The 16,821-nt window shown below is 35.7% G+C and overlaps 1 protein-coding gene across 1 annotated transcript; it reads left to right on the top strand.

Annotated features, from left to right (window-relative positions):
* The first annotated feature begins 6,153 nt into the window (after positions 1-6,153).
* Positions 6,154-6,735, top strand: LOC127878787 (putative nuclease HARBI1). Its single transcript, XM_052425316.1, has one exon. The coding sequence runs from the start codon at positions 6,154-6,156 to the stop codon at positions 6,733-6,735; it is 582 nt and encodes a 193-aa protein (XP_052281276.1).
* Positions 6,736-16,821: the final 10,086 nt, after the last annotated feature.

Raw genomic sequence — 16,821 nt, 5'->3', positions numbered from 1 at the left:
ATGTGTTTACAAACAATCAGTTTATTTACATCGCTGTTTACTCGCGAAAGAGAAAGTGAAAGTGACTCGGGTCACAAAAAATATAACGATGACTTTAAACGTTTTCCGGTATCACTCACAAAGTAGGTCTCTTCTAAATGGTTAAAACGTTTGTAGTGATCTTTTTTAACAACAACAACAACAACATTTATTTCGGCAATTAAGCTACAAATAAGCTTCTAGCCTACAATTAGATAAAGCAAATGGTAATTCTTCAGGTAAAGATTGCTGTGATTGTTAGTTGAATACAGAGGAAGAAAGATCTAATAAGTTACTTTCTGCTGGTAAAAAGTTGTTAAAAAAGAATTAAAATTGAATTTTCTTTCGGCTAGTTTTAGCATATGTCAACGCTCTGAGGCTACACATCACGTTAGTTTTCAAAAATGTAAACATTTCTTCCAATTATGAAACGGGTTTATCTTCCATAATTCTTGACAACGTTGTACATAAGCTGTGTTATTAGCAGTTTTTATGCAAGAGTAACTTAAATCCGGTAAAAATAAGACCAGTTGATATGCATAATAATTGGATTTGTGACCTTTATAGAGCCTTTAACTTTCCATCCAAGGTTAAAAGTTACGGTTCACTGCATCTTGATATCAATATTGAAAACAGTGTCACTACTGACGGAAGGTAAGGGTAATTTCCTGCTTTTACCTGTCAAATGACTGTTTTCTCAATATAAGAGAACATTAAATCATAAGATTGCTCACGGGCGGAAGTTTTCACAGTTGATCATGAGTTGAAATTGTGTATTTTTAAGTAGTTTTTAATAAACGTAATTGTGAACTTTCCCATCTTTGAAGTGTGCATTGTGAGTCAGAATTATGTTTATCAAAGATCGTTAAACGACTGATCGTTCTTGTTTAAAAAATATTTACCGTTTAGCTAATGGAATCCCGTGTAAATGTTGATCTACTTTTTATATGGACAGTGTTTGCGTTGCAGCGAATTAAGTAGTTATCAGTAGAAAAACTAAATTCGCGTTCAACGTTTTATTTATTATGCAAGTATATTACTATTCCTGAAATAAAGTACTTACAAGAAAGCCATATGAAATGAAGCGCGTCCTGCGAAAGCGGGTCTTCTGCCATATGCGGCCAAGCTAATGAGACCCTTAGACCTTGCGTGACTTTATAACGAAGCGGGAAGCTTCTGACAGCGCCGGTCGGTGTGGAGTTTTGCTGGACGAATATGCTATAAAACCCATTTTCGCACGACGCGGGAAAAAGCACCATTGGACAGACTTATCAAATCTTCTTATCTAGGATCTAGTCCCAATTACAGCGTCAACAGAAGAAAAGTTTGCGCTAGTCATGCTAGTTAATAAAAGTAGCAGACGTGATGCAATATAGAGTTTGTTATGATGACCCTGGTGTCGGTGTTGTGTACCAGCAACTGCAGTTTAATTTGTTTGTGTTAGTGATAATGGTTGTAGCATCTTTTAGCTTAATGAAGCCCTACTCCATCCGTCAAACAGTCATTTGATTCATATGCAAACTAAAGCATTCGTATAAAAGTGAATGTCGGCATCATCATGCATTTGATTTAAGTTCAGACGATTTAAAATGTTGTTTGTTTCCACTAAAATCTCCAAACGAGTATGTAGATATCATTCACTAGATCTATCCCAACTTTTATAAGGGTATTACCTGACAGAAGCTTCACAGCTATATATATTAAGCATTCTTTGTATGTTATTTTTAAACGTTAATTTACCAAAGGTGTTCGAATGAAGCAAAACTGATTGAAAACCCAACCTAGCAAAATGATAAGGTTCTGCACAATCAATTAGTGTAGTTCGGGTTAGTGGATCACACTTTTTAGACCTTAAAAAATTGCACAGCATTTGCTGATACATTTTAATGCATAAAAATGAAATCATTGATACGAAACGATCATTTAGATTTACACATTCATGATCACAGTGCAAAAAGTACAAGCATCCTTTAACGATGTTTCGATTACAATCGTTTTAACATGTGATGACAAGCTGTATGTTGTTTATTAGCATCGCAACAATTTGAATTATGTTCGCGTATGCCAGTTATGCCACGTGTGCCAATGATGTCTTAAATCATTGAACTTTAACAGATTTTCACACATGGAAAATCTGTAAACTGATCTTGCTTTGCAAATAAAGCTAAGAGTGTGCCATTGCATAATTAAATGGCCCGTTAAAACGGCCGTTAGTTAACATTTCACTGGTTAACCTTTTGCTGTCGACGAGCTTTCCGTCTCTCTGCGTTGGTATGTGTCGCGTTATCGTTTGTTTACTTTCCATGAAATGCTTAATCAACGGCATTTGCGTATCTGAATTTAATCATATGAATAAAGTCGCCAAGAATATTGTATTATTGTGAGTGAAAAAGAAGTGTATGTTTGACATGTTTAGAACGATGCATACACGATAAAAGCTTTGTATTGCAATTATACGTTGCATGTAATGAAATAATGTCAAATTGTATGTATACATGGAACTTCAATTCAAAGGAGTATGTAACGCTCTTACTGCAGGAATAAACTGATATGCGTTTGTGTTACATTGTATCAACCCGTGTTTATCCCGCTATAAAAAGCAGATCGCAACATAAATAGTATTATATATCTACGTAATACTGTTAGGCCCATCGTGGTTACACATTAAAATACAGATGGCGACAATGCGATAGTGTGATAGTACGATGGCGACAATGCGATAGTACGATAGCGACAATGCGAGAGTACGATGGCGATAATGCGACAACGTGATAGTACGATTGCGACAATGCGATAGTGCGATAAAACGATGACGACAGTGCGACATTACGAAGGCAACAGTGCGATAGTACGATGACGACAATTCGACAATACGATGGCGACAGTGCGATAGTACCATGGCGACTATGAGATAGTCGTCGTACTGTCGTCATCGTATTATCGCATTGTCGCCATCGTCCTATCGCACTGTCGCCATCGTATTGTCGCACTGTCGCATTGTCGTCATCGTACTTTCGCATTGTCGCCATCGTACTATCGCACTGTCGCCATCGTATTGTCGAACTGTCGCCATCGTATTATCGCATTCACGCCATCGTACAAAGGCATTGTCGACTATCGCCTTCCGGTACACAAACTATACTTATTGCAGAAACAAAATAGATGACTTTATAAAGATGTATTTTGAAGGAGGTAACAGTTATTATAAAATCAAATTATTATTAAGTTATAGAATGGGTATTGATGTAAGGTATGCCGAACAGTAAAGTATTTTTAAAAGTGGCTACATCTAGGTAAAAATACGAGGTGCGCATGTGTACCGGAAGGCGATAGACGACAATGCGAGAGTACGTTGACGACAATGCGACAATACGATGGCGACAGTGCGATAGTACGATGACGACAGTGCGATAACGCGAAAGTACGATGGCGACAATGCGATGATACGATGGCGACATTATTATATGACTATATTATATATCGCATTGTCGCCATCGTACTATCGCGGTGTCGAACTGTAGTCATCGTATTATCGCATTGTCGACATCGTACTATCGCACTGTTGCCATCTTATTGTCGCACTGTCGCATTGTCGTCATCGTACTATCGCATTGTCGCCATCGTACTATCGCACTGTCGCCATCGTACTATCGCACTATCGCATTGTCGCCTCTGGATTTTAATGTGTAACCACGATGGGTCTAACGGTATTCCGTATTTATCATACACACTTCTGAACACTGATTATCTATTAAATTGTAACGGGAGAGAGTCCCGTTTAGACTTAGGTGAATGCAGACGGAGTGGTCGATGCTGGCCGTAGCGGTATCACAGCGGTGAACTGGCGACTGCACGAGAAATCTCATGCCCACGTGCTTCAAATAGAAGGACGATTTTTGGAGGCCTCTGGCATTGCACAGGGTAAATTTGTTTGATAATAAATATCGTTCATAGTAATTTACGAAAATATGACGCGACCTGCATATTTTCTTTAATAGAAAGTCATGAAATCGTATTGACCATATAACCTTAAGGTAAACAGCGTTAAACCTTGAGCTGACGGTGTTTTTTAGGTCGAGATTCAACTATAACTTAAACAAATATTAAAATGTACGAATATCATTTGTATACGGAGTGAACGATTATTTGTGCATAATGATGTAAACAGTTCCGATAGGATACCAACTGTTCAGCATTATATAACCGTTTCTTAATAGATACTACTTCCAAGGGTAGCACCACTGCTAAAAGCTCTAAATGCTAATACATTTTCTGTTACATGAGGTAGCGTGGTCGAGCGGTCTAAGGCGCTAGTTAAAGGCACCAGTCTCTTCGGGGGCGTGGGTTCAAATCCCACCGCTGCCATATGTTTTAGTCTAGACTGTTTATTCATATGTAGTCTGCCCTTTGTTCTGATAGCTCGATGCGGTCACAATACGGCGGTGCACATGAAACAGTGAAGTAAACCATTCATGGGTCAACTGATTGATACAAGACGATCGATAAAGATAAGAATGTATTGTAGATCAGTGCATTGAGTAGTATACCTCAAGGATGAAGAAGTGCATCGTTTAAACTAGGCTTTAAACAGATCGCATAGTAGAAAATTCTGTTTGAGCCGAAACATTTTATCCGCTACATTGCATACAATTTCAGTTTTTTTTCTTCTACCTCTACACTTGGAGTCCGGAGGCAAACATTTCAGTTGCTGAAACATAATAGTAGTAATAATAGTAATACATTTTTAGAATAATTACGGGATATACAACAATAAGTTCATTCGCTCTTTAGTAGTAAGGTTGGATTTGATATTTTTTAAATACCTCTAAACTGTAAAATCAGTTAATTTAACCTTGAAACAAGTGCCTAAACAACGCGTACATTAACTACTATAATTACCAGTTTAAATTAGTGTACAGGTGCGCCAGTGTTACTGAATGCGGTATAAAAATTAATACAGCCTGTTTAAACCGACTGATATATGACTGCGAAACACAGGTGAACGTACAATTGGCTTATTCTATTCTTGGTACTGTACTAATCTAATGTTACTCGGTATTTTTAAGGGACCTTTTCACGTTTTGGTAGTCGACAAATTTGTTAAAAAAATGTTTCAGATATGCAATTTTTCATTGTAGTTATGATATTTGCAAGGACACAGTAATACTAAACATTTACCATGCTCTAAAATATCGATTATAGGAATTTTTTGTCGATTTAAAAACCTGAAAATTATTAAGCGTTACAAACGCAAAAAGATTGAATACTTTGGAGAGTATTGTTGTTATCGTTATATTTTGTGACATGACGATGATTGCATAATGTATAAATTACATTTAACTCTGTGAGCACGGATGATCGAGTGGTTGCAGCGCAAGACGTTTACTTTAAGGGTCAGCGGTTCGAACCCAGTTGATAATCACTTTGGTTTCTTCCTTTAATGCTATTCTTGTTTTTTATAATGTTTTTTTTTCTCGTTCCAATCTTTACATTTATGAATATAAAGCATTTTGTTTTACAAACTTTAATACATGCCAAAATCTGAGAAAATGTATCTTTAAGACCCGATCAGTCTGTTGCGTTTTGTCAAGAAATTCTTCGATTTACAAAATCTTAGCACAACCAATATGTTCTGGCATAATAACATTCTTTGAGATCTTGGAAGAGTCTAGAGAGATCTTTATCGATGATGAAGCGTCTACTGACTGTTTTACACTTGTCCAAAATATTCGTGAATAATTGTAGCAACCTCACTATTTTTCTGTAGAATAGCGCAATCGTATTCCAGTCTGTCATATTATCACCGCTTTCATTACGGTATTACTGGCCGTTAGTGTGAAATCGAGATCAATCGTGGCTGCTTCTACGAAATATATGATAGGACTGCATTGTCATGGTACGATTCGCTATGTTCATGATGTGAATAACAACGCTTGCCCTACAGACCAGCTGCCGATTGTATAAACAATTTAACCACAAGGTAACCGCAAGATCGCAGTAACCGCTGCGGTTACCGCGTCTCGGCGGTTTGTATAAAAAACGACGTTGCCTGTAACCGCTCTATTACCGCGGTGATTTGTAACCCACCTCTATGAGCTGGTTAGACGCTGGTTACCACACGGACTACTGACCAACATGGCGGACGTACTCATTTTTAGACACAGACGACAGCGACGATTTCGACGAATTGACTTACAAACGAATGGACTTGATGACGACGAACTGCGCCGAAGGTATAGGTTTTCTGCCCAGAGCCTTGACCGAATTGTCGACCTCTTGGACCCTATTTTACGACGACAGACGCGACGAACCAGGTCTCTGTCAACACGGCAGCAGATACTTATAACTCTTCGATTCTTGGCTACTGGGAATTTTCTTCAGGTTATCGGCGACACCTTCGGCGTTGACATAGCTACTGTTTCTCGTGTTATCACCGCTGTCGTTGACGCTATTTTCGGACTGAAGGACCGTTTCATTAAATTTCCAACCAGCGACGAAGACCGACGCCGAGCGACTAATGACTTCTTCCGGGTTCGGGGATTCCCTTCTGTCATTGGTTGTATAGACGGAACCCACATCCGTCTTCTATCACCCGGGCAGCCCGACGAAGCAGCGTACGTCAACAGGAAACACTATCACTCGATCAACGTACAGGCAACTTGTGACAGAGACAGTAAGCCAATTTGTATTATTGATCTCCGTGACAAACTGCATTAATTTTTAAATCCATGGAATCTTATCCAAAACACGTAGTTCATATTTCATTATTTTAATGATGTTCACAATGCAAGAATTTCGTCTTAGTTTATTAAACAATACATCATAAAACGAAATGATCGCATCAATTTTCAATAACAAATCATACTATCCACTTTAAACATAAATGACTGCTGTCCATGTGCACATCCACGTTTATTTAACTCCGTTTCCTTTCCTATAAAAATGCGACTGTATCTGCGACTTAACGTGTGAAAACTGGCTAAATCCACTCAGTTTTCTCTGAATGCATATACATGACTACACAGTTCGTGTACATTGAAATTTTGGTCATTGAGGTTCCCTACGGGGTACCCACTGAAAAAGCTTATATTTACCCATATGTAAAATGTTTAAATATTGAAAGCTAAGGTTTAGTTTGATAGTTTGATTGTTTATTATCATTGGAGGTAGATATATATTGCAAATGTGTATTAACTAAGACAATTTCTCTGTAAGAATTGAACAGGGACCTATACAAACAAAGGGATGAGACACTCACTGAACCGAAGAACAAGCTAACGCGTTGTTACGCAAAAGGGAAACGAGACTTGCGACCCAACGAGACTTCGCGCTTCGAGGCAAATTTTCACAGCGGTTACTGGAGGTTTCGGCGAAACACCAGTTCGGCGAATTGATTATAAATAGTAGGTGTTAAACCGGTTCGGCGAAATGATTTATGGTTGATTACGCCTTTACATAACTACTTAATAGGTGTGAATAGATCGATGTACAGCATTGCTATCACATACAAATTGTCGGCGAAGTGTTAGCAAACACTATTGTGTTGCCCATTAGCAGATCAATTACTATTGTAGTTGATTGCTCAAATCAGCGCACGAGGAGCAATTAAACAGTATGCATGAGTATTTAATCGTGTGAATAAATACAAAGGAAAAACAGTGTGTAGTGTAATATTTTATTGAAATACCTTTTAACAATTGTTCTACATGTTCATATACACAAATTTACTTGCAAGTGATTATACATAACAAATAGTCATAATTACCTTATTTACTTATACAATTCACCGTAATATATGCATTGACATGACAACACATGAAACACTTGGGATACACAATATTTATTGGACAGTGTATGTTTGGGACAGTTCCCGGATTGGAGAATTAGGGATACTTTTCTTGTATCAGGGGGTATTTCGTCATACACTGTTGTTGACGACAATTGACGAACCTCACTGTCCAAATTGCAATCCAAACAAGACCACTCCATGGTCAGTTGTCCACTTGACATCAAGCGGTACTGCTCAGATGTAATACCGGTGTCGCATTTACGATGCTGCCACCGACCACAACCGTCACAACTTACGGCGTGCATACGCCGAGTCACATTTTTCAAGCATTTTATACAAGGGTATTCATTCGCCATGATAGCTAGAATAAAACATAAGTGACAATGTCGACCATTTATAGTAGTCAGCATAACATGACATTCATCACTAGATACCAAACTGTGAGCTGTTTTCAGGTGATGAAATTTGACAGCCTCACTTTAGCCAAGCGTTCTTTATAATAAGTGTGAAACAATATCGCTAATTAAAATATACAATTTGAATGTGATAGCAATGCCGTACATCGATCTATTCACACCTTTTATGTAGTTATGTTAAGGCGTGATCAACTATAAATCATTTCGCCGAACCGGTTTAACACCTACTATTTATAATCAATTCGCCGAACTGGGGTTTCGCCGAAACCTCCATAATTCTTCACAGCAGCCATTTTGACAAAGCGAGACCGTGACAAAGCAATCGAGAAAGAATAAGAGTACAAATTAACCAAGTGTTGCCAACACAGAAGTATTCATTGCAAAGGTTTGTTGAGTTTGATACATCTTATTGATTCATTTGTTTTCGACACTGCTTTGTATTTACTTATAAAACAACGGTGGGTATTTTCACCAAATCATGCGTATCATTGTTTACACTTCCGTAATCCGAGAAACGTGTGTCGTGGCTTTTTTCAAAAAGCTTGGTCAAATAAAGCTCTATACTATTCATGTTGGTATTCTTACAAACGTTACATTTCAACGCATTGTGTGATGCTAATTTTATTTGTATTATTAGCAAATTCATGATTTTGAATGAGCACAAAGGCAATACAATTTTAGTCATTTTTTTTACATTTTACCACTTTCAGTTTCATCAACATATGCCGTGGCTCTTTTTGAAAGGCTCAGTCAATACTAGCCCTATATATATCATGTTGGTATCTTTACAAACGTTACATTTCAATGCATTGTGTGGTGCAAATTTAATTTGCATTATTTGCAAAGGTATAATTTTGTATTAGCTCAAAGATTATACAGTTTTAGTCATTTTTTATTATTTTGTAATCACTATCAGTTTGATCAACATATGTCGTGGCTCTTTTCGAAAGGCTCAGTCAATACTAGCCCTATATTAATCTTATGGGTATCTTCACAAACATTACATTTCAACGCATTGTGTGATGCTAATTTTATTTGTATTATTTGCAAACTCATGATTTTGAATGAGCACAAAAGCAATATAATTTTAGTCATTTTTTTATTTTTTTACCACTATCAGTTTCAGTAACATATGTCGTGGCTCTTTTTGAAAGGCTCAGTCAATACTAGCCCTATATATATCATGTTGGTATCTTTACAAACGTTGCATTTCAATGCATTGTGTGGTGCAAATTTAATTTGCACAATTTGCAAAGGCATAATTTTGTATTAGTTCAAAGATTATACAATTTTATTCATTTTTTTATTTTGTTATCACTATCAGTTTGATCTACATATGTCGTGGCTCTTTTCGAAAGACTCAGTCAATACTAGCCCTATATTAATCTTATGGGTATCTTTACAAACATTACATTTCAACGAATTGTGTGATGCTACTTTTATTTTTATTATTTGCAAATTCATGATTTTGAATGAGCACAAAAGAAATACAATTTTAGTCATTTTTTTATTTTTTACAATTTCAGTTTGATAACATATGTTGTGGCTCTTTTCTAAAGGCTCGGTTAATACTAGCCCTATAGTTATCATGTTTGTATCTTTACAAACGTTACATTTCAATGCATTGTGTTGTGCAAATTTAATTTGCATTATTTGCAAAATCATAATTTTGTATTAGCTCAAAGATTATACAAATTTAGTCATTTTTTTATTTTGTATTACTATCAATTTAATCAAATATGTCGCAGCATTTTAAGAAAGGCTCGGTCAATACTAGCCCTATAATAATCATGATGGTATCTTTACAAACGTTGCATTTCAATCTATTGTGTGATGCAAATTTTATTTGCATTATTTGAAAAATCATAATTTTGTATAAGCTCAAAAACAATACAATTTTAGTCATTTATTTTTATATTATAACCACTATTAATTTAATCAACATATGTCGCAGCATTTTTGGAAAGGCTCAGTCAATACTAGCGCTTTATTAATCTTGTTGGTTTAAATTCATATTGTTTTATATTTTCAGTGTGCTGAAAAGAAGCAAAAGAGGGTTTCTTGCTCTTTAGACGGAAAGTTTGACCCTGCAAAGGAAAATATCATGACACCAGCGAAACTTGGGCGTACAAACCCAGGTCATTTCCACATTAAAAGCTTTTAATGGTTGAAAAACATTGTGGACTTTAAATAGTGCTGACATACATGTGTGTTCATAGCTATGCCAAGAATACGGATACTGTCTGATTCAACACGGAAATTGGATTCCTTTCTTTTCCTGAGACGTACCTTGACCATCCCAGCACTAAGATGATGTTACTATATTCATGTCTACTATATAAAGCAGTGGCGACAACAAACTTCACAAACCTTCAGACTTGCCGAAGACAAAAGAAAATTCAGTATGAATTAGTTTTAAATATTCAATTGATTTAATTAAACTGTTGCATTTTTTCATAAATGAACACATTCCAGCAGTGAATATCTCTGCTTAACTCAAAAGTGACTGTTAGATCTTTGATCATGTTAATCAAAAATGTGTTCCCAAAACTCATTATAAATATAAAATTTTCAAACTTGTTTAAACAAGATAATTTGGTATTTAATTTTAGTAAGCTTTTTGTATTGCTGTAGGCTTCAAATAAATCTTCTGCATAACCATGTCAGGAGGAAGCTCAATCTTTTGTTGTTGAAATAATAAATAGAAAATTGTTAGTATTATTATCAAATTTGTGTTGTTCTATTTCACATTGCAAATGGTTACTTGTGCAAAATCTTTTACAAACATGTGATTTTTTTTACATGCTTTTGAGATTTTAAAATATTTTCTTTAACTGAATGCTCATTACACTTAGTAACATGAATGTATTCTACACATACTCTTAAACTTAAATAATACCAAGCAATCTGAACGCATCGGACAGTGGGCTACACCACACCGTCTCTCTGATGTATGTAGGCGGCCGTCATATTGGATTTGGAACTACTTTAGAAAACAAGATGGCGGCCCCCTCGTAAAGAGGAAAAATTTAAACGTGTGTTTTAGCTCGTCTTTTTCAAGATAACATTCTTTAAGTAATAATTTAATGTAGATCTGTGAATTCCCACAACGTACTTAAAAACTTGTTAAAATTTAAAGATGCCATTACTGACATACGTGTAACTGATAGGGAGTACAAAATTTTAAATTTACTCGATGTCAATACTATAAGTTATAGTATTGACATCGAGTAAATATAAAAATTAAATCGACTGTTTTCATTATATTTTGTGAGATACGAGGATTGCTTACATAAACTTGATAAAGTATGAAACACATCACTCATTGTATTAGCATGGATGGCCGAGTGTAGTTGCAATAATCCAACTCCCAGCTATTGACCCTCCGGGTACGTATGTACTCATAAAATGCTCAGATCATTCAAGAAGAACTAGGCCGAGTGGTCCAAACGGTAGACTTTTACTCCACGGGGTCAATGGTTCGAGCCCATTTGAGGGTTACTTTTGCTCGATTGGTCATTGTCGGCTCGGGTACTACTTACATGTACCCCGGGTACTCTTAAGTATACTTGCATGTACCCCAGGTATGGTAAATATACTTAATCGTACCCGGTCGATTTTAGACTGTACCTGAGTTATATTTCGCCCAAAATCCGATGTCGTAAAACGCGCTACCGATTATCTTAAACAAATTTCTCTTTTAACAAAACTGCACTAACATGCTTTTTGAATATGAGTTTCGATAATAATTTTAATATAGAGGCCATCTTACAGAAAATTGACATACATGTTAATATAATAAATTTCAAAAAGTAACCGACAAAGACCGATTTAGCGTTACATTTCCCGGGTACGTTTTAGTATATTTACCGTACCCGGGGTACATGTAAGTATACTTAAGAGTACCCGGGGTACATGTAAGTAGTACCCGAGCCAACAATTACCAATCAAGCGTTACTTTTTTATTTTTATTCAATTTTATTCTTTTATTCTTTTTTTTTTATTGCAGCTTTTTAGATCCAATGTTTGCATTTATCAATATAGCATAGAGTCTATAATGAAAAAGATAATTTTGGGAGTTCTTATGTTATAGTTAGATTTTGTGACATTTAAAGGATTGCTTATATAAAGTATAAAATAAACCACTTACTATATGGGAGAACTGATGGCCCATTAGTTTAAGCTTTTACTCCAAGGGCCAGTGGATCGAGCCCAGTTAAGGAAGACTTCCTTTCTTTTGTTTTCTTTTTTATTATTTTTTATTGGAGTATTTTGCTCAAATGTTTACTTATCAATTTAAAGTATTTAATAACAAACTTCAATACATGTCTAATCTGTGAAAACGTCCCTTTGATATTGCTAGTTTTCCTCTTACATGCCCTTGTATTTTAAGATAGAATACTTTCCTCTCCAGAGGAAAGAGGTATGGGTTTGAATCCCATCGGGGGCTTCAGAGGATGATTAATTTTGAGACAAATGTTAATATTTGCTTTAGTGTATCCCAAAATTAGCCTTTATATATTAAATATATAACTGTGAAAGATAATTCAAAATAATGTTTGTTTCTATATACATTGTGATCCATGGACATGAACATTCAATTATGCAAGAAACATGTATGATTTGAGGGAAGAATACAACAGCAAACTTAGAATGGACATTCATTTAAGATTGTTAAGTAACCAAAACTATAAATGTTGTAAAGCTTAAAATTGTGTATGACGTCCTTGCTTCTGGACAGCAGAACAGTTTAGGCATAAATGATTACTCTTTTTCTTAAGAATCAACATTGATGCATTATTACTTAAGCAAAGTTGAACTTTTTAAAAACTTGATGAATTGGGAACTGAATTTTTCATGTTCGTTACCAGTACTGAACATAATGTTACTGGTGAACAAATGCCTTCTCTCTTTACACTCTACAGGGAGATGGTGTTTTTCATAAATATCCAGGTTAATTTGTATAAATACCGGGTAAGACCTCGTATCATATTTATATACATGTAAGCTATACATTTATGATGATGACATTTTGTGTTTCGCTGTAAATTTACAGAGAAATATACGACAGCCACATGTCCAGGTTTTTTTTGGCCCGATTTTATAGCCGAAATTCGGCTATGTTCCCAATCCCAAAAAGTATACTTTTTTCCAAAAATGTGGCTAAAATTCCCAATTTCCAAAAAAAATAAAAAACATAATTTTGTTTTTGTTTTTAGAAAGAAGTCTCATGCGTATTTTATCTCAATTTCAATTCAATTACATCTAACAAAGTATTATATGATTTTATTCTTTTAATTTGAATGATTATAAAGAGTTATATCAAATTTAGTATTTCCCTAATTAGTGGACTTTTCATGTGGAAAAAATTGGCTAATGAATTTATTTTCCCAATTTCATGAAAATGCCGATAAAATTCCCAATTCCAAAGCCATGGGCTATCTTCCCAAAAAGTGGAAAAAAAAACCCTGATGTCACCAGAGTTGTTAAAAGAGCATTTAGACAGTATTGTCCCTGACTTTTGCCCATTTTGACATATTCTTATAAACAAGAGGGCCACGATGGCCCTGTATCGCTCCACTGCTGAAAAAAAGGCTGAAACAAATATTCTCGGCATGTGCAAATACTTAAGTATAGGCCCTATTTAAGCACATGTACACTTTTGTGACCCCCTGGGCTGGGTCAAAAAACCCAGGAGCATAATTTGAGCAAACTTTGTAGAGGACTTCTATACATCACTACATACAAAATGTGGTAGACCTAGGTCCTAGAGTTAAGGATAAGAATATGCTAACAGTTTTCATAAAATAAGCAAGATATAAGCGTATAATATAATGTTAAATTTTGTGACCCGCGGGTCAGGGTCAATTTGACCCAAAGGGCATAATTTGAACAAACTTGGTAGAGGACTTTAAGATGTTACTGCATACCAAATTTGGTAGCCGTAGTCCGAATGGTTTTCAACAAGAAGATGTTTAAAGATTTCACAAAATAGGCGCTTTATAAGCGTTTATTCAATTTTGTGACCCCCGGGGCAGGGTCAAACTTGACCCCAGAGGCATTATTTGTACAAATTTGGTAGAGGTTTATTAGATGCCACTACATACAAAATTTGGTAGCCCTTGGCCCAATGGTTATGAACAAAAAGATTTTTAAAGTTTTCACAAAATAGGCCCCATATAAGCGTATGTTCAGTTTTGTGAACCCCTGGGCAGGGTCAAACTTGACCCCAGAGGCATTATTTGTACAAATTTGGTAGAGGTTTATTAGATGCCACTACATACACAATTTTGTAGCCCTAGGCCCAAGGGTTATGAACAAAAAGATTTTTAAAGTTTTCACAAAATAGGCCCCATATAAGTGTATGTTCAGTTTTGTGAACCCCCGGGCAGGATCAAATTTGACCCAAGGGGCATAATTTGAACAAACTTGGTAGAAAACTATTAGATGTCACTACATAACAAATTTGGTAGCCCTTTGCCTTATGGTTAAGGACAAGAAGATATTTAAAGTTTTCATAAAATAGGCACTATATTAGCATATAATCGATTTTGTGGCCCCCAGGGCAGGGTCAAATTTGACCCCAGAGATAAAATCTGAACAAATTTGGTAGAGGACTATTAGATGTCACTACATACCAAATTTGATAGCCCTAGGCCGGATGGTTATGGACAAGAATATATTTGAAGTTTTCACAAAATAGGCCTTATATAAGCAGATGTTCAATTTTGTGACCCCCCGGGGCTGGGTCAAATTTGACCCCAGGGATAAAATTTGAACATATTAGGTAGAGAACTATAAGATGTCACTACATACCAAATTTGGTAGCCCTAGGCCCAATGTTTATGGAAAAGAAGTTTTTTAAGTTTTCACAAAAAAGGCTCCATATAAGCGTATTTTCAATTTTGTGACCTCCAGGGCAGGGTCAAATTTGACCCCAGGGGCATAATTTGAACAAACTTGGTAGAGAACTATAAGATGTCACTACATACCAAATTTGGTAGCCTTAGGCCCAATGGTTATGAACAAGAAGGTTTTAAAATTTCACAAAAAATTAGCCCTTTATAAGCATACATTCAATTTTGTGACCCCCGGGGCAGTTTCAAATTTGACCCCAGGGGCATAATGTGCACAAACTAAGGAGAGAACTATTACATGTCACTACATACCAAATGGTAGCCCTATGCCATACAGTTATGGACAAGAAGTTTTCACAAAATAGGCCTTATATAAGCATATGTTCAATGTTGTGACCCTCGGCGCAGGGTCAAACTTGACTCAAGGGGCATAATTTGAACAAATTTCGTAGAGGATTATAAGATGTCATTACATACCAAATGTGGTAGCCCAGGGTCCAATGGCTATAGACAAGAATATATTTGAAGTTTTCACAAAATAAGCACTTTATAAGCATATATTCAATTTTGTGACCCCGGGGCAGTTTCAAATTTGACCCAGGGGAATTCTTTGAACAAATTAAGAAGAGAACTATTACATGTCACTTCATACTAAATTTGGTAGCCCTGTGCCATACAGTTATGGACAAGAAGTTTTTAAAGTTTACACAAAATAGGCCTTATATAAGCATATGTTCAATTTTGTGACCCCCGGGGCAGGGTCAAATTTGACCCAGGGGCATAATTTGAACAAATTTGGCCAGTGGAGCTAAAAACTGATTCTTTGTTTAGCGTGCAAAGGGGATGGAGGAACATTTGTTCGTGCCTTTTTAAAAAGTTGTTTCATTGTGTGGAAAATTGAGTTAAAAAATGTATACACAATGCCTAATATGTGGCAAATTCCAACAATGTCTGTGGTTTTTCATGTAAAAATAAGAGATGTGTTTGTCAGAAACATAATGCCCCCTATTGTGCTGCTTTGAAGCCATATATTTGACCTTTAAGGATGACCTTGACCTTTCAGTACTCAAAATGTGCAGCTCCATGAGATACACATGTATACCAAATACCAAGTTGCTACTTTCAATATTGCAAAAGTTATAGGAAATGTTTAAGTTTTCGGACAGACAGTTCGCACATATAAGTTGGTTTTACAAATTCACTGAGTGTAAACATTGGGCACTTATATTGCTCAAAGTGACAGGGAAACAAATTCTTGTGTTCTGATTTACATACATGTATTTACACTTGAAAAATTCAAAGTTAAGAATGGTAATTGTTTTCTTATTGCCAACAACTGCATAAATCTTAACATTGTAAACTGGTTGTTTTGTCTTTATTACTACTTTTGTACATTTTTTTCGTATTGCCCTCTTTATATTTACTTTCAACATATATATATATTATATCCAGTAATTGTAGATATCAGATGTTTTGTGATGTAAATGTGTAGGGTTCTTGTTACTTGTCACACCCATTTCCATTTCATAATGCCTTAACACTGATATAGGATATTAGTGATTTTTGATTATTGTATTTATGTAAACTTATTCTATATGCTGATAAAAGTGTCATCCTTTATTTTTACAAAGATCCTAGTATCATCAGTAGTGATTTTTGTAAAGAACTTGAAAATTGTATTAAATGGTTAGTGGATAACAACACTGTCTTTACACCTTGGAAAAACTGAATGTATAGTGTT

This window comes from Dreissena polymorpha, chromosome 4 (genome assembly GCF_020536995.1).
Source record: "Dreissena polymorpha isolate Duluth1 chromosome 4, UMN_Dpol_1.0, whole genome shotgun sequence".
In the NCBI taxonomy this organism is placed as follows: domain Eukaryota; kingdom Metazoa; phylum Mollusca; class Bivalvia; order Myida; family Dreissenidae; genus Dreissena; species Dreissena polymorpha.
This window is presented reverse-complemented; position numbering and strand designations above follow the sequence as displayed.

Coding starts and splice junctions, on each gene's coding strand:
- LOC127878787 (XM_052425316.1), top strand. CDS start 6,154: ATGGCGGACGTACTCATTTTTAGACACAGACGACAGCGACGATTTCGA.